At 45.7% G+C, this 19,084-nt stretch overlaps 1 protein-coding gene across 3 annotated transcripts; it reads left to right on the top strand.

Annotated features, from left to right (window-relative positions):
- The first annotated feature begins 48 nt into the window (after positions 1 to 48).
- On the top strand, positions 49 to 18,849 carry LOC130283003 (protein kinase C delta type-like). 3 transcript variants are annotated; one of them, XM_056532093.1, is made up of 3 exons: positions 49 to 207; positions 15,402 to 15,718; positions 17,508 to 18,844. In XM_056532093.1, exons 1-3 carry the CDS (start codon positions 160 to 162, stop codon positions 18,064 to 18,066), a joined length of 924 nt encoding a protein of 307 aa, XP_056388068.1. In that variant the 5' UTR covers positions 49 to 159; the 3' UTR covers positions 18,067 to 18,844. The 3 variants fall into 3 exon arrangements, with proteins under 3 accessions (XP_056388068.1, XP_056388065.1, XP_056388066.1); XM_056532090.1 differs by lacking the exon at positions 49 to 207 and adding an exon at positions 10,713 to 11,021 and having other exon boundaries at positions 17,508 to 18,849; XM_056532091.1 differs by lacking the exon at positions 49 to 207 and adding an exon at positions 10,715 to 10,880 and having other exon boundaries at positions 17,508 to 18,847.
- The last annotated feature ends 235 nt before the right edge of the window (positions 18,850 to 19,084 follow it).

The following is a 19,084-nucleotide window of genomic DNA, read 5'->3' as shown; positions in this document are numbered from 1 at the left end:
CCACAGCTACAGCTGCACACACAGGTCCTGCAGCTAACAGAGTGATACAGTGACCAGAGGTCCGGAGGATACAGAGTCTACTATATACTGTACAGACAGGACACTCACTGCTGCCTCTACTGTCTGCCTCCTCCTCACTGGTTCTGACTCCTCCTGCTGATGGCACACAGGAACAGGAGCTGCTCAGGGGAAGATCTGCTACACTGGGTGAGAGGAGAGCCTCATCATATTACTGTGCGAGGGAGGCTGAGAGTCCTGCTATGTGTGAGGAGGGGGCTGGATAGGGGGGCCTCTTATGTGGAGAGAAGGGGGGCAGGGGGGCTGAGAGTCCTGCTATGTGTGAGGAGGGGGCTGGATAGGGGGGCCTCTTATGTGGAAAGAAGGGGGCAGGGGGGGCTGAGAGTCCTGCTATGTGTGAGGAGGGGGCTGGATAGGGGGGGCCTCTTATGTGGAAAGAAGGGGGCAGGGGGGGCTGAGAGTCCTGCTATGTGTGAGGAGGGGGCTGGATAGGGGGCCTCTTATGTGGAAAGAAGGGGGGCAGGGGGGGCTGAGAGTCCTGCTATGTGTGAGGAGGGGGCTGGATAGGGGGGCCTCTTATGTGGAGAGAAGGGGGGCAGGGGGGGCTGAGAGTCCTGCTATGTATGAGGAGGGGGCTGGATAGGGGGGGCCTCTTATGTGGAAAGAAGGGGGCAGGGGGGGCTGAGAGTCCTGCTATGTGTGAGGAGGGGGCTGGATAGGGGGTCCTCTTATGTGGAAAGAAGGGGCAGTGGGGGCTGAGAGTCCTGCTATGTGTGAGGAGGGGGCTGGATAGGGGGGCCTCTTATGTGGAAAGAAGGGAGGCTGAGAGTCCTGCTATGTGTGAGGAGGGGGCTGGATAGGGGGGCCTCTTATGTGGAAAGAAGGGGGCAGGGGGGGCTGAGAGTCCTGCTATGTGTGAGGAGGGGGCTGGATAGGGGGCCTCTTATGTGGAGAGAAGGGGGCAGGGGGGGCTGAGAGTCCTGCTATGTGTGAGGAGGGGGCTGGATAGGGGGGCCTCTTATGTGGAGAGAAGGGGGCAGGGGGCTGAGAGTCCTGCTATGTGTGAGGAGGGGGCTGGATAGGGGGGCCTCTTATGTGGAAAGAAGGGGGCAGGGGGGGCTGAGAGTCCTGCTATGTGTGAGGAGGGGGCTGGATATGGGGGCCTCTTATGTGGAAAGAAGGGGGGCAGGGGGCTGAGAGTCCTGCTATGTGTGAGGAGGGGGCTGGATAGGGGGGCCTCTTATGTGGAAAGAAGGGGGAAGGGGGGGCTGAGAGTCCTGCTATGTGTGAGGAAGGGGCTGGATAGGGGGGCCTCTTATGTGTAGAGAAGGGGGGCAGGGGGCTGAGAGTCCTGCTATGTGTGAGGAGGGGGCTGGATAGGGGGTCCTCTTATGAGGAAAGAAGGGGGGCAGGGGGGGCTGAGAGTCCTGCTATGTGTGAGGAGGGGGCTGGATAGGGGGGGCCTCTTATGTGGAAAGAAGGGGGGCAGGGGGGCTGAGAGTCCTGCTATGTGTGAGGAGGGGGCTGGATAGGGGGTCCTCTTATGTGGAAAGAAGGGGGGGAAGGGGAGGCTGAGAGTCCTGCTATGTGTGAGGAGGGGGCTGGATAGGGGGTCCTCTTATGTGGAAAGAAGGGGGGCAGGGGGAGCTGAGAGTCCTGCTATGTGTGAGGAGGGGGCTGGATAGGGGGTCCTCTTATGTGGAAAGAAGGGGGGCAGGGGGAGCTGAGAGTCCTGCTATGTGTGAGGAGGGGGCTGGATAGGGGGGCCTCTTATGTGGAAAGAAGGGGGCAGGGGGGGCTGAGAGTCCTGCTATGTGTGAGGAGGGGGCTGGATAGGGGGTCCTCTTATGTGGAAAGAAGGGGGGGAAGGGGAGGCTGAGAGTCCTGCTATGTGTGAGGAGGGGGCTGGATAGGGGGTCCTCTTATGTGGAAAGAAGGGGGGCAGGGGGAGCTGAGAGTCCTGCTATGTGTGAGGAGGGGGCTGGATAGGGGGTCCTCTTATGTGGAAAGAAGGAGGCAGGGGGGGCTGAGAGTCCTGCTATGTGTTGGGGGGGTCTGGATAGGGGGTCCTCTTATGTGGAAAGAAGGGGGCAGGTGGGGCTGAGAGTCCTGCTATGTGTGAGGAGGGGGCTGGATAGGGGGTCCTCTTATGTGGAAAGAAGGGGGGCAGGGGGGCTGAGAGTCCTGCTTTGTGTGAGGAGGGGGCTGGATAGGGGGTCCTCTTATGTGGAAAGAAGGGGGGCAGGGGGGACTGAGAGTCCTGCTTTGTGTGAGGAGGGGGCTGGATAGGGGGTCCTCTTATGTGGAAAGAAGGGGGCAGGGGGGGCTGAGAGTCCTGCTATGTATGAGGAGGGGGCTGGATAGGGGGTCCTCTTATGTGGAAAGAAGGGGGCAGGGGGGCTGAGAGTCCTGCTATGTATGAGGAGGGGGCTGGATAGGGGGGCCTCTTATGTGGAAAGAAGGGGGGCAGGGGGGGCTGAGAGTCCTGCTATGTGTTGGGGGGGTCTGGATAGGGGGAGCTATTATGTGGAAAGAAGGGGGCAGGGGGGCTGAGTCCTGCTATGTCTTGGGGGGGGCTGGATAGGGGGTCCTCTTATGTGGAAAGAAGGGGGGCAGGGGGGGCTGAGAGTCCTGCTATGTGTTGGGGGGGGGTCTGGATAGGGGGGTGCCTGTTATGTATAGAGAAGGGGGGCGGGGGGGGGGGGCTGAGAGTCCTGCTATGTGTTGGGGGGGTCTAGATAGTGGGGCCTGTTATGTGGAGAGAAGGGGGTCAGAGGGGCTGAGAGTCCTGCTATGTGTGAGGTGGGGGGGAGGCTGGAGAAGGGAGACCTGCTGTTACTACTGTTTATTGTCTTTTAATTGGGGGACAATATGAATTACACTCAGGTCACCCAGGTGTTTCAGAGTAATCATAATTTATAAATTCTGCCGCTACCTGGGAACTATTCCTTGGGGTGGGTCTCAGGACTAGTTACTCAGGTCCCTGTGCAAAATATAACTGGGAAAATAGTGTAAAAACATTTTTAACAACCGCCTCTCAAAATCTGAAACATTGCGCTGATTATTTAAATAAAAAATATATATTTTTTAATCCTGGCTCCTAGATTCAACTCAAATTTGTTAAAGGAGTGCTCTGCTACTTTACTCCTTATCCCCTATCCACAGGATAGAGGATAAGTGTCCGATCCAGAGGGGACCTGGCACAGTGCCCTGGCTCCCTTTGCACATGAAGCGGGGTTATCTACAGCGTTATGTATTTCTGGCTCTTCCATAGAGATGAATGCGTTAGGAGAGCGACATGCAGGAATTCGGGAGGGGTTTCTGTGGTCGGACCCCTTGCAATCAGAAACGATCTATCTTGTGTATAGGGGATAAGAAGTAAAGCAGCAAAGTACCCCTTTAAGCCCTGTAGTATACAGAATTAGGTCAGTAACAGTATGATGGTAATATCTATGGTGATATTTCCTTTTTCCTTCCTTACTCATTGAACTCACGGGATCTTGTTTTTCTTGTCCTGTGTTTAAAACATTTTTTTATAGATGATGGGGAAGATAGCAGGCATGCCCAGGAGACGGCCAAGGGGGCCCAGGCCTTGATCTGTGTGAAGGGCCCCAAAATGTCTGATAGCATCCCTGCCTCTAGCTGTTGCAAAAGTACAACTCCCCGCAAGCACCATCTGTCAGTGCATGCTGGGAGTTGTAGTTTTGAAACAGCTGGAGGTCCGTCCCCCCACCCCCATGTGAATGTACAGGGTACATTCACACTTGCGGGTTTACAGAGGGTTTCCTGCTTCAAATTTTCGAATTTTCCACCACAGCGCAAACTCCTAGCGGGAAACTCACCATAAACCGCTGCCAGTGCGAATGTACCCAAAAAACACTAAACTACACTACACTAACAAATAATAAAGGGTAAAACAATACATATACACACCATTACACTGTCCCCTCAATAAAAATGAAAACGTATCGTATGGCAGTGTTTCCAAAATGGAGCCTCCAGCTGTTGTAAAACAACAACTCCCAGCATTTCCGGACAGCCACTGGAGGCACCCTGTTTGGGAATCACTGGCGGAGAATACCCCTATATCCACCCCTATGCAATCCCTAATTTAGTCCTCAAATACACATGGCACTCTCTCACTTCGGAGCCCTGTCGTATCTCAAGGAAACAGTTTAGGGCCACATATGGGGTATTTTCGTACTGGGGAGAAATTGCAATACAAATTTTGTGGGGCTTTTTCTCCTTTTACCCCTTACGAAAAGGAAAAGTTGGGGTCTACACCAGCCTGTTAGTGTAAAAAAAATTTAAAAAATTACATTAACATGCTGGTGCTGCCATATACATTTATTTTCACAAGAGGTAAAAGGAAAAAAAAGACCCCAAAATTTGTAACGCAATTTCTCCAGAGTACGGAAATACCCCATATTTTGGGGTAAAATGCTCTGCGGGTGCACAATATGGCTCAGGAGTGAGCGCACTGTGTACATTTGAAGTCTAAATTGGTGATTTGCACAGGGGTGGCTGATTTTACAGTGGTTCTGACATAAACGCAAAAAAATAAATACCCACATGTGATCCCATTTTGGAAACTACACCCCTCACAGTACGTAACAAGGGGTATAGTGAGCCTTAATAGGTGTCTGACGAATTTTCGTTAAAGTTGGATGGGAAAATGAAGAAAAAATTTTTTTTCACAAAAATGCTGGTTTTACCCAAAATTTTTCATTTTCACAAGGGAAAATAGGAAAAAAGCCCCCCAACATTTGTAACCCCATTTCTTCTGAGTAAGAACATACCCCATATGTGGATGCCAAGTGCTCTGCTGGCGCACTACAATGCTCAGAAGAGAAGGAGCGCCATTGTCCGGAATTGAAGGCTGCATGTGTTTACAAAGCCCCCATAGTGCCAGAACAATGGACTGCCCCCCCCCACATGTGACCCCATTTTGGAAACTACACCCCTCACGGAATTTTGTAAGGGGTGCAGTGAGCATTTATGCCCCACTGGTGTCTGACAGATTTTTGGAACAGTGGTCCATGAAAATGAAAATTGTAATTTTTCATTTGCACAGCCCACTGTTCCAAAGATCTGTCAAACGCCAGTAGGGTGTAAATGCTCACTGCACCGCTTATTAAATTCTGTGAGGGGTGTATTTTCCAAAATGGGGTCACATGTGGGGGGGGGGGGGTTCACTGTTCTGGCACCACGGGGTGCTTTGTAAACGCACATGGGGTCAGAAATTTTGGGGGCATTTTCTCCTATTACCCCTTGTAAAAATTTAAAATTTGGGGGGAAAAACTGCATTTTAGTGAAAAAATTATTTTTTTCATTGAGGGGTGTAGTTTCCAAAATAGTATGCCATGTGTTTATTTTTATTTTTTATTTTTTTTGCTGTTCTGGCACAATAGGGGATTCCTAAATGTGATATGCCCCCCAAAAACCATTTCAGCAAAGTTTGCTTTCCAAAATCCAAATGTGACTCCTTCTCTTCTGAGCATTGCAGTTCGCCCGCAGAGCATTTTACGTCCTAACATGAGGTATTTCCATACTCAGAAGATATAGGGTTACAAATATTGGGGGGTATTTTCTCCCATTACCCTTTGTAAGAATTGTAAATAAAAAATAAAAAAACTGCACTTTAGTGAAAATTTTTTTTTTTCATTTACACATCCGACTTTAACCCCTTCAGGACCAAGCCCATTTTGGCCTTAAGGACCAGAGCGTTTTTTGCACATCTGACCACTGTCACTTTAAACATTAATAACTCTGGAATGCTTTTAGTTATCATTCTGATTCCGAGATTGTTTTTTCGTGACATATTCTACTTTAACATGGTGGTAAATTTTTGTGGTAACTTGCATCCTTTCCTTGTGAAAAATCCTAAAATTTGATGAAAAATTAGAAAATTTTGCATTTTTCTAACTTTGAAGCTCTCTGCTTGTAAGGAAAATGTATATTACAAATAAAAAAAAAAATTTATTCACATATACAATATGTCTACTTTATGTCTGCATCATAAAAGTGACGAGTTTTTACTTTTGGAAGACACCAGAGGGCTTCAAAGTTCAGCAGCAATTTTCCAATTTTTCACAAAATTTTCAAACTCACTATTTTTCAGGGACCAGTTCAGGTTTGAAGTGGATTTGAAGGTCTTCATATTAGAAATACCCCACAAATGACCCCATTATAAAAACTGCACCCCCCAAAGTATTCAAAATGACATTCAGTCATCATTTTAACCCGTTAGGTGTTTCACAGGAATAGAAGCAAAGTGAAGGAGAAAATTCACAATCTTCATTTTTTACACTCGCATGTTCTTGTAGACCCAATTTTTGAATTTTTACAAGGGGTAAAAGGAGAAAATGTATACTTATGTTTGTAGCCCGATTTCTCTCGAGTAAGCACATACCTCATATGTCTATGTAAAGTGTTCGGCGGGCGCAGTAGAGGGCTCAGAAGGGAAAGAGCGATAAGGGGATTTTGGAGAGTATGTTTTTCTGAAATGGTTTTTGGGGGGCATGTTGCATTTAGGAAGCCCCTATGGTGCCAGAACAGCAAAAAAACCTCACATGGCATACCATTTTGGAAACTAGACCCCTTGAGGAACATAACAAGGAATAAAGTGAGCCTTAATACCCCACAGTTGTTTCACGACTTTTGCATATGTAAAAAAAATTATTTTTTTTCACTAAAATGTGTGTTTTCCCCCAAATTTCACATTTTTCCAAGGGTTAATAGGAGGAAATACCCCCAATATTTGTAACCCCTTCTCTTCTGAGTATGGAGGTACCCCATAAGTTGACCTGAAGTGCACTATGGGCGAACTACAATGCTCAGAAGAGAAGGAGTCATATTTGGCTTTTTGAGAGCAAATTTTGCTCGGGGGGTATGTCGTATTTAGGAAGCCCCTATGGTGCCAGAACAGCAAAAAAAAAACACATGGCATACCATTTTGGAAACTAGACCCCTTGAGGAATGTAATAAAGAATAAAGTGAGCCTTATTACCCCACAGGTGTTTCACGACTTTTGCATATGTAAAAAAAAAAAAAAAAATTCCACTAAAATGTTTGTTTCCCCCCAAATTTCACATTTTTGCAAGGGTTAATAGCAGAAAATACCCCCCAAAATTTGTAACCCCATCTCTTCTGAGTATGGAGGTACCCCATAAGTTGACCTGAAGTGCACTATGGGCGAACTACAATGCTCAGAAGAGAAGGAGTCATATTTGGCTTTTTGAGAGCAAATTTTGCTCGGGGAGCATGTCGCATTTAGGAAGCCCCTAAGGTGCCAGAACAGCAAAAAAAAAAAACACATGGCATACCATTTTGGAAACTAGACCCCTTGAGGAACGTAACAAGGGGTACAGTGAGCATTTGCCCCCCACTGGTGTCTGACAGATCTTTGGAACAGTGGGCTGTACAAGTTTTCATTTTCACGGACCACTGTTCCAAAGATCCGTCAGACACCTGTGGGGGTAAATTCTCACTGCACCCCTCATTACATTCCGTGAGGGGTGTAGTTTCCGAAATGGGGTCACATGTGGGGTTTTGTTTTTTTTTGCGTTTGTCAAAACTGCTGTAACAATCAGCCACCACTGTGCAAATCACCTCAAATGTACATGGTGCGCTCTCCCTTCTGGGCCTTGTTGTGCCCCCAGAACACTTTGCGCTCACATATGGGGTATTTCTGTAGTCAGGAGAAATTGCGTTACAAATTTTGGGGGGCTTTTTTCCCTTTTACCTCTTGTGAAAATGTAAAGTATAGGGCAACATCAGCATGTTAGTGTAAAAATTACATTCTGATGTAGACCCCAACTTTTCCTTTTCATGAAGGGTTAAAGAAGAAAAAGCCCCCCAAGCCTTGTAACGCAATTTCTCCCTAGTACAGCGATACCCCATATGTGGCCCTAAACTGTTGCCCTGAAATACGACAGGGCTCCAAAGTGAGAGCGCCATGTGCATTTGAGGCCTAAATTAGGGATTTGCATAGGGGTGGACATAGGGGTATTCTACGCCAGTGATTCCCAAACAGGGTGCCTCCAGCTGTTGCAAAACTCCCAGCATGCGTGGACAGTCAACGGCTGTCCAGCAATACTGGGAGTTGTTGTTTTTTAACAGCTGGAGGCTCTGCTTTGGAAACAGTGGTGTACCGGACATTCTTATTGGGGGAGGGGGGCTGTGTAGGGGTATGTGTATATGTAGTGTTTTTAACTTTTTATTTTATTTTGTTTTAGTGTAGTGTAGTGTTTTTAGGGTACAGTCACATGGGCGGGGGATTACAGCGAGTTTCCCAGCGCAAAATTTGCTGCATCTCAAGATGCGAGAAACCCACTGTAAAAGCCTCGCCCATGTGAATGTACCCTGTACATTCACAGGGGGGGGGGGGGGGGTGCACCAGCTGTTGCAAAACCACAACTCCCAGCATGCATGGTCTGTTAGTGCATGCTGGGAGTTATAGTTTTGCAACAGCTGGAGGCACACAGGTTAGGAAACACTGAGTTAGAAACAGACAATGTTTCCCAACCAGTGTGTCTCCAGTTGTTGCAAAACTACAACTCCCAGCATGCCCAGACAGCTGAAGGGCATGCTGGGAGTTGTAGTTCGGCAACATCTGAAGGGCCAGATGTTGCTGAACTAAAACTCCCAGCATGCCTGGACAGTCAGTGCATACTGGGAGTTGTAGTTTTGCAACAGCTGGAAGAGCACAGATTGGAGACCATTATACAATGGTCTCCAAACTGGGGCCCTCCAGATGTTGCAAAACTACAACTCCCAGCATGCATGGTCTGTTAGTGCATGCTGGGAGTTATAGTTTTGCAACAGCTGGAGGCACACAGGTTAGGAAACACTGAGTTAGAAACAATGTTTCCCAACCAGTGTGTCTCCAGTTGTTGCAAAACTACAACTCCCAGCATGCCCAGACAGCTGAAGGGCATGCTGGGAGTTGTAGTTCGGCAACATCTGAAGGGCCAGATGTTGCTGAACTAAAACTCCCAGCATGCCTGGACAGTCAGTGCATGCTGGGAGTTGTAGTTTTGCAACAGCTGGAAGAGCACAGATTGGAGACCATTATACAATGGTCTCCAAACTGGGGCCCTCCAGATGTTGCAAAACTACAACTCCCAGCATGCCCAGACAGCCAAAGGCTGTCTAGGCATGCTGGGAGTTGTAGTTTTCAGACTCCTAGAAGCAGCAGTGAAGATCTTCACTGCTGCTTCTGAGGACTACATACTTACCTGCCGGTCCCGTCGCTGCTCGTCCACGTGGCCGGTCCTGCCGCTGCTCCTCGGTCCCGCCAGGTAAGGCCGCTGGTCCCCTGGTGTTCCCCCCCTATGCCGCAGGTCCCTGCGAGCCCCTGCAGCCATCGTCCCCCGTTCTGCCCGACTTCCAGGGGCGGGCAGTGCGGGGGATCTGAACTTTCACCCCAGATCACTGTGAAAAGTCGTCAAACACCTGTGGGGTGTTAAGGTTAACTGGACCCCTTGTTACATGCCTTGAGGGGTGTAGTTTCAAAAATAGTATACCATGTCGGGTTTATTTTATTTTTATTTTTGCTGTTCTGGCACCATAGGGGCTTCCTAAATGTGACATGCCCCTCAAAAACCATTTCAGAAAAACTCACTCTCCAAAATCCCATTGTTGCTCCTTCCCTTCTGAGCCTTCTACTGTGCTTGCCGAGCACTTCACATACACATATGAGGTATAAATTGGGTTACAAATTTTGGGGGGATTTTTCTCCTATTACCCCTTGTGGTGGATGACTATGTGAGCCTCCTCTCTATTCATACAGGGTAAAAGAGACCTCCATTCTGGTCAGATCCCTACCAATAAGCTAGCTATTACCAATCCTGTGGACAGATGATCATTTTAAATATTGGAGTTTCCCCTTTAATCCTCTCCTGTGCCTCATAGTGATCCTTAGATAATATTAGAGGAACACTTTCCAAACTCTGTAACACCCTCTCTGGAAAATATTGGTAAATCCTGGGTGGTGGAAAACCCTAGAGATTACCCATTTTTAGAATCTGTCTATGGTGTAAAATAAAGACAACCATACAATGTTCATGGACAACTTTGCATTTATTATCTGAGACCTAGTAAAGAAGATTGTTCAGCAAAGTCAATTGTCAACCTGTCTACATCTTATATAGAACTTATCCTTCTCCCATAACTAAGACTGGACACTCAAAAATGATTCATGTTGCTCGGCTTAAAAAATAGGTCCTAATGGTGGTGAAGCCGTATCATGACATATATACTGTACATTAATGACTATGGACCTACAACCTAATGTATGTGGGTGATGACCACTTATTGGATGTAGCAGAACATTACAGGACCTTACAAGGCTTTATTATTCCTGCCATTACAGCAGGTACAATATCTGGTTATTCCTGCACCAGGATCACTTGGATTCCCCCACAACCACCCTTGTTATAACCTTCCAGCAGAGTATATGGGCACCACTGCCAACCTATACAGCACATAAAAGTCACATCACTCTGCTCCATCTACTAATAAAACAGCACTACAAGAACCAGCCATGAATGTCTCCATTTTTCTGGACACTAGGCTATCACCATGATGCCCACATTACAGTGTATATGGATGCACAGGTGGACCACTTGCAGCAGGTGCCACCTGATGTTGCTATGACAACACGTCACCTGGACAACGGCTGTTGTTGTTGTTTACTCACAACTGTCGGTTGGACCGAGCGGACGGACGTCTATAGGATCCCAAAGATGGCGGCTACTGGAGGAAGAGGAGATGGCGAGAAGGAGAGAGGAAAGAAGATGAAGAGAGAAGAGGAGGACGAGGAGGAGGAGAAGAGAGGAGATGAGAGGAAGAAGAAAGAGGTGAGCGAGGAGCTGAAGAGAGGAAAGAAGAGGAAGAGAGAAGAGAGCGAGGAGGTGGAGAAGGAGAGAGGAGCGAAGAGGAAGAGAGAAGAGGAGCGCGAGGAGGAGGAGAAGAGAGGAGATGAGAGGAAGAAGAAAGAGGTGAGCGAGGATCTGAAGAGAGGAAAGAAGAGGAAGAGAGAAGAGAGCGAGGAGGTGGAGAAGAAGAGAGGAGCGAAGAGGAAGAGAGGAGAGGAGCACGAGGAGGAGGAGAAGAGAGAAGAGGAGAGGAAGAAGGAAGATGAGAGCAAGGAGGGGAAGAGAGGGAAGAAGAGGAAGAGAGAAGAGGAGATCGAAGAGGAGGAGAAGAGAGGGAAGAAGAGGAAGAGAGAAGAGGAGGAGAAGAGAGGAGAGGAGAGGAAGAAGGAAAAGGAGAGCGAGGAGGAGGAAAAGAAGAGGAGAGGAGAGGATGCCAGAGTATTGGAAGATGAGGAGCCAAGACCAGGCACCAGTCAGGCCCCCGGAACATCAAGCAAATACCCCAAATTTAACATCAAACACCTTACTGTCCATCAGGTATTGGGTAGGGGCAGCTTTGGAGTGGTAAGTTTATTTAAGTTTATTTTGATGTTGAATGGACAATCAATGTAATTTTATTTCATATGTATTTAATTTGCAGCTGAATGTAGGCTATTGCTTTCTGTTATCAGCCCTTATGCTCATGAGGATAGCTGTACATAATGGGGTGAATAACAGACAGTCCAGTAAATAACCAGCCCCCATGATCACTCCTATATATCACATATCTGCAGCACTAGAGACCTCCAGTAATGTTTATATCCCTGTGTGTGACAGATATCGGGCCCTTATATAACGCTGCACTGTAATAAGTCCCCATATTAGATCTGGTCTGCTAGAGATGGGTATTAGACTGTATTAGAGAGTAATCCCTATCTAATTTTCCTTAACTAGTTAGCTACCTTAATAATGATTTTTCTATGTCTGGTAAAATTATTGCCAGAAAATAGATGTCGGTGATTTTCCTCCCCATAATATAGTTTTTGGGAGTAAAACTTTTTTTTACTTAGCACCAGCAAGGGCAAAGCTATAGGGAGTGCAGAGGTAATTATACCGGGGCCCTGGTGCCTAACGGGACCCCAAAGCACATCTGCCCTATAAGTGACCAGTATTATAATTGGCAGATGGGGCCCAGAAGCTACAAGTTACACCTCTGAGCACCAGTATATTCAACCACTGCCCTGTGGGATTTTCTGTTGTTTTTCTCTTCATTTATGTATTTTATGATGTATTGTTTACGTATATTTAATAAAATAATGTCTTTTTTTGAGATTGTTGTTGGGAAGTCTTCTTTGTTTCTGTAGAATTTAATGTTTAATGGTATAGTTTGTAGGACATTTATTGACAGAAATTTTGAAAATACATTGGGGGAGATTTAGTAAAACCTGTCTGGTGGAAAAGTTGCTGAGTTGCCCATAGCAACCAATCAGATCGCTTCTTTCATTTTTGAAAAGGCCTGTAAAAAAGTTAAAGAAGCGATCTGATTGGTTGCTATGGGCAACTCAGCAACTTTTCGCCTGGACAGGTTTTGATAAATCTCCCCATTGTTATTTATCTGCCTGATTTTCTTATATATATATATGAAAATGGCGCATCGCTCAAAAATTGTAGAAATGTAGAAAAAACTGTGAATTTATTCCTTCATGTCCAACAAAAGGCTTTTTTTGTTGGACATGAAGGAATAAATTCACAGTTTTTTCAAAATTTTTTGAGTGCTGCGCCATTTTCTTCTATTGCATGGACTGTGATCTGGTCGGGGGGCGCTGGCTCTGTGCACTTTTGGTTCAGTAGTGCAGCATTGACTGAGTATATATATATATATACTTTTCTTTTTTTCTTTTTTTTTCTTTTTTCCTTAGGGGAGATTGATACAAACCTGTGCAGAGATAAGGTTGCCCAGTTGCCCATAGCAACCAATCAGATCGCTTTTTTTAATTTTTCAAAGGCCTTTTAAAATGAAAGAAGGGATATGATTGGTTGCTATGGGCAACTACATTCTGCAGTTTTGTGTGAAATACTCTGAAATAGTTGTGTGAAAAGTTAGGATTTTTTTTTATTCCAGATTCTTTACTTGTAAGAAAGATATAGGATTATATATATAATTTATGCCACATACATTAGGTATTTATGTGCATCTATGTCTACTCTTTGTTGGCATCATTTGTTAAATGTTAATTTACTTTTTTAGGACGTTAACGGGGTTTAGAAATTTGGCAACAATTTTCTAAATATTATATTTTTAGAGACCAATTCAGTTCAGAAGTGGATCTGAGGGGCCTACGTGTTAGAACCCACTCATTATTTGAACTGTACCCCTCAAAGTAATAAAAATGACTATTAGCCGTGAAGTCATGATACTCCGGCCCCTGTATCGCCAGTCATTACGCACACAGCGAGTTTGTTCTGTGCAGTGATGACAGCGGGGTGCCACAGCCGAGATCGCGGGGGTCCCCAGCGGCGGGACCCCCGCGATCAGACATCTTATCCCATATCCTTTGGATAGAGGATAAGATGTCTAGGGTAGGAGTACCCCTTTAAGTACCAGGGCACCAAGATGTATATTTACCTCTAATGGGAGAGATTTATTAAAACCTGTGCAGAGGATAAGTTGACCAGTTGCCCATAGCAACCAATCAGATCGCTTCTTTATTTTTTTTGAAAATGAAAGCAGCGATCTGATTGGTTGCTATGGGCAACTGCTCCACTTTTCCTCTGCACAGGTCTTTATACATCTCCCCCAATGTTCTTAAGGGGTTATCATTCTGATAATACACTGTAACAAAAACCTCCTTATGTCCCTATCATCATGATAACACACTGTAAGAAACCTCCCCATGTAATCACCTTACTACTGGGGTGACACACTGTAACAAACCTCCTCCTCATGTAATCTACTTACTACTGGGGGGACACACTGTAACAAACCTCCTCCTCATGTAATATCCTTACTACTTGGGTGACACACTGTAACAAACCTCCTCCTCATGTAATTACCTTACTACTGGGGTGTTACACTGTAACAAACCTCCTCCTCATGTAATCTTCTTACTACTGGGGTGACACACTGTAACAAACCCCCTCCTCATGTAATCTTCTTACTACTGGGGTGACACACTGTAATAAACCCCCTTCTCATGTAATCTCCTTACTACTGGGGTGACACATTTTAACAAGCCTCCTCCTCATGTAATCTCCTTACTACTTGGGTGACACACTGTAACAAACCTCCTCCTCATGTAATCTCTTTACTACTGGGGTGACACACTGTAACAAACCCCCTCCTTATGTAATCTCATTACTACTGGGGTGACACACTGTAACAAACCTCCTCCTCGTGTAATCTCCTTACTACTAGGGTGACACACTGAAACAATCTCTCTCCTCATGTAATCTCCTTACTACTGGGGTGACACACTGTAACAAACCTCCTCCTCATGTAATCTCTTTACTACTGGGGTGACACACTGTAACAAGCCATCTCCTCATGTAATCTCCTTACTACTGTGGTGACACACAGTAACAAACCTCCTCCTCATGTAACCTCCTTACTACTTGGGTGACACACTGTAACAAACCTTCTCCTCATGTAATCTCCTTACTACTGGGGTGACACACTGTAACAAACCTCCTCCTCATGTAATATCCTTACTACTGGGATGTACTACTGGGATGACACACTGTAACAAACCCTCTCCTCATGTAACCTCCTTACTACTGGGATGACACACTGTAACAAATCTCCTTCCATTTAATCTCTTTACTACTGGGGTGAAATACTGTAACAAACCTCCTCCTCATGTAATCTCCTTACTACTGGGGTGACACGCTGTAACAAATCTCCTTCCATTTAATCTCTTTACTACTGGGGTGACACACTGTAACAAACCTCCTCCTCATGTAATCTCCTTACTACTGGGGTGACACACTGTAACAAATCTCCTTCCATGTAATTACCTTACTGGGCTGACATGTGACCTCTCCTCCAGCTCAGCCCCGCCTCCTCCACAGCATCACACAGGTCCTTCAACCACGATCTTTTCTCTCCTCCACAGCTAAGCTCCGCCCCCACATGTGATGGTGACATCATCACAGGTCCTACACCTTCAGCATCTAGCAGTCCGGGCCAGGGGAGGAGACGGAGGGAGAGAAAGAACAGAGAGGTCGGTCCTGCAGGACTAATGTAACAGGGACGGCGTTCCTCCTGTGGAAAAAACAAAGGAACGCCGTTCCTGCGCGTTCCTGCAGGACTTGAGCCCTATTTGTTTCACAGAAATTAAATCAAAGTGGAAGTGGAATTAAAAAAAAAGTGACTTAACGCTGTAGGGCGTACATTTATGCTAGGTTGGAGATTCCATAGATTTTCTCGTTGTAATGACTCTGTAAATTAACCTATGTGGTATTGGAAATACATAATATTTCCCATAGTCTTCCATTTGCTCAATTGCTCCCTTTGCTTTCTTTCAGGTGGGCCTGGCATCAGTCCCCGGCCGAAACAACTACGTCGCCATCAAAGGTATCACCAAAACAGCGGACAATGCAGCAATCCTACAGAGAGAGCGACGGATACTCCTGCTGGCCCGAGACTGCCCGTTCCTGTGTCACCTGTATGCTGCACAGCAGTCTCAGGACCATGCCTTCTTCATCACCGAGTACCTGTCCGGCGGCAGCTTGGAGGCTTTACTCAGAGTGTACAGCAGTCTAAACATCGAAATAGTAAGATTCTTCACAGCAGAGATTGCATGTGGCCTCCATTTCCTTCACAGACAGAACATCGTCCACCGGTAAGTATAACTTCCTTGTCATGTTGTGAATAAGGAATAGGAAAGAGGCCTCCAATACCAGAGAAGATCCAGCACTCAGGTTTGGGTTAAAAATCTTCCAGCTTTATTTTGAATATATTGAAATGTCCAGTGGGCTACAGATTATATAAAAACCAACGCGATTCGCTGATGTCTTTTTCAAGGCTTAAAGGGGCACTGTCATGTAAAAAAAACTTTTTATATTTTGTAGTACTACTGATAAAATGACTTTTATTAAAAATACATTTATTTAAAAACATATACATTTTACTAAAAAATAAAAAATTCACATAGCCGCCACTAGAGGTCATCTATTTTTATGCAGACAGACTACTCTGTATTTTGCAGCATACTAAATACCATAAAGCATGTTGGTATCCAGTATAGGATAAAGGATAAGCCAAAGCTTTTTCTTACTCCTGAATGACAAAGAGGCTGATCATACATTCATGAGTATGTAGAAGCTGAATGACACATATAGTGACAGCTATGTTGATTAGCATCCAGCTTTACTAGGAACAGATAGAACATAAGTGCATAAAAACTACTGTGCTTTTATCATTGAAATCCTTGCACTAATTTATAAAGATCTATTTTTATATTTACACATTTAATATTGTATATACTCCCCATAATGTCTTAGGAATACTGCAGGCAAACTCCAATAATCTTCCTCTCTGTGTAACATGTACAGCATGAAACCAGAGAGGAAAGGGTTACAGGAGGGCAGTGATTTGCAGACTGTCAGGCTGCTCCCAGACTCAGAGCAGATGACTTATCCACAGTGAGAGAGAGAGACGCCCCTTCCCCAAGGCAAGAAGACAAAGGAAGTGAGCAAGATATGAATGCTACTTGTTAGGGATATATAGGTCCTAGACCCATAACATTTATATATGTTTATTATCAGGATTAGGTACTGAGTAACATTTTTTTTTTTTTTTGGCACAATGACAGGTACGTTTTAAAGTAATGGCCCTCAACACGATATAAATAGTAAATAAGAAAAAAGAAAAACCTTTTTGTTTGTGCACCTGTGTAATCACCAACACTTTCGAAGATACAAAAAAAGTAACTCCTTATTGACTAACATCATTTTGCAAGGGGTGTACACAATAAAGATAAACAATAGATAAGTATAATATAATGGGATACCATGATATTAATAATCATTTAAATGATAATAATAGTATACATAGATAACATAAATCCCACCATATGAACTAATGTTATAAATCCTGTAGTATAGTGGCAGGAGTAAAAAGGCAGCACACAAGAGAGATCCAGCAAGGAGGTTTAATAGAAATACATTATGTCACGCCCCCCTCCCACAGACTTGCATTGTGGGGGCGAGGCGGGACATCACATGGGGGCAGAGTTGGGACATTACAATACTCCGGCCCCATAGTAGTGACCCAGCAGACTCGGAGGCTGCAGCGCTACATGCAGCTCCCACAGGTGCATGCGAGATGGGACCCCCGCAGCGGTGGGACCCCCGCGATCAGACATCTTATCACCTATTCTTTGGATATGGGATAAGATGTCTTAGGGCCGGAGTACTAGTTTAAGACCATTGGGAATTCTAGAATCCATTTTTAATATCCACAAGACCTCCCTTGGACATCCCATTAACCGGTTACATCTAAGTGGTGAGCTGTAAAAAATCATTTTTCCTTCTTTATTGTAAATAATCCACCCAACTTTCCATCAGTGAATTTTGAATAATTTTACTATTGTTTTTTATTTATCAATCTTTCTTCTTCTTTAATTGCAGAGATATCAAGCCAGATAACATCATGCTGGATCGAGATGGACACATCTGCATCATAGACCTCGGACTTGCCCAAGATGGCGTCACCTCCTCCAACAAGATCCAAGGAGTGACGGGCACATTACTTTACATGGCCCCAGAGGTGCTCCAGAGGAAGAGTTACCATGCAGCGGTTGACTGGTGGAGCCTGGGGATTGTTGTATCCCGGATGTCAGCAGGACGTTCCCCATTCTACTTTGGCTGCGACAGAGAAATGGCTCGCGATTCCATCACCAGAGAGAAGCCTAATATTCCATCTTGGCTCCCTGCTGACCTGAAACATCTCATCAAACAACTGCTGCACAAGAATCCTGAGAAGCGGCTGGGTGTGAACAGGAACATCAGAGAACATCCATTCTTCACCACCATCAACTGGGAGGAACTGGAGCAGAAGAGAGCACAGCCGCCATTTACACCATTCGAGGCAGCTCTGAAGAAGGGAGACCTGCGGTGGTCAGAGGTAGAGACAGCTCTTCACCCCTTGGAAGGATTCTCCTTCATAGCTCCAAGCTGGGAATGGTAAGATCAGCCCACGGCCCAGAGCTCTGTACCATCTGAGTGCTGCACCCAGGAGCGGCCTGTGCTTGTAACACCTCAGCACAGACCTGGTAAGTATCACACATCATCACACATACATTAGGATCACACACATACAGGTAGATAGAAATATACACACAGGTACATATATAGATAGTATAGACACATACACACAGACACACACACAACAGATAGGGGTAGATATCGGCTCTGATCCTGGGACTTGTTCCGATCGCCATATTTGGGGTCAGGAAGGAATTTTTCCCCTTTGAGGACAATTGGCTTATTCCTCAAGGTTTTTTTTTGCCTTCCTTGGGATCATCTCAGCCATAAATAGGTCAAGTATGATAAATCTTTAATTTATTACTAAATATTCCCACAAATAAAATAATATAAAAATAAATTATAAAAAAAAAGGTATAGCATATAAAGTATTTATAATAGAGGTGCACCGAAATGGAAATTTCAGAACCGAAACGAAACCGAAATAAAAAAAATGTCTGTCCGAAACCGATACCGAAAATGACTTCTCCCCGTCTTCTGGTAAAATGCAGCGCTCCGCCCCGCAATAGTAGGCAGCTCCCCCGCAATAGTAGGCAGCTCGCCCGCAATAGTAGGCAGCTCCCCCGCAATAGTAGGCAGCTCCCCCGCAATAGTAGGCAGCTCCCCCACAACAGTAGGCAGGTTCCCAAATTAGGTCAGCATTTCCCCCACAATAGTAGGCAGGTTCCCCACAATAGTAGGCAGCCCCCCCCCCCAACAATAGTAGGCAGCTCCCCCACAATAGTAGGCAGCTCCCCCGCAATAGTAGGCAGCTCGCCCGCAATAGTAGGCAGCTCCCCCGCAATAGTAGGCAGCTCCCCCGCAATAGTAGGCAGCTCCCCCACAACAGTAGGCAGGTTCCCAAATTAGGTCAGCATTTCCCCCACAATAGTAGGCAGGTTCCCCACAATAGTAGGCAGCCCCCCCCCCAACAATAGTAGGCAGCTCCCCCACAATAGTAG

Source organism: Hyla sarda, chromosome 7 (assembly GCF_029499605.1).
Source record: "Hyla sarda isolate aHylSar1 chromosome 7, aHylSar1.hap1, whole genome shotgun sequence".
Classification (NCBI taxonomy): Eukaryota; Metazoa; Chordata; class Amphibia; order Anura; family Hylidae; genus Hyla; species Hyla sarda.
Note: the sequence above shows the minus strand (reverse complement) of the source record. Positions and strands in the feature narration are given on the sequence as shown.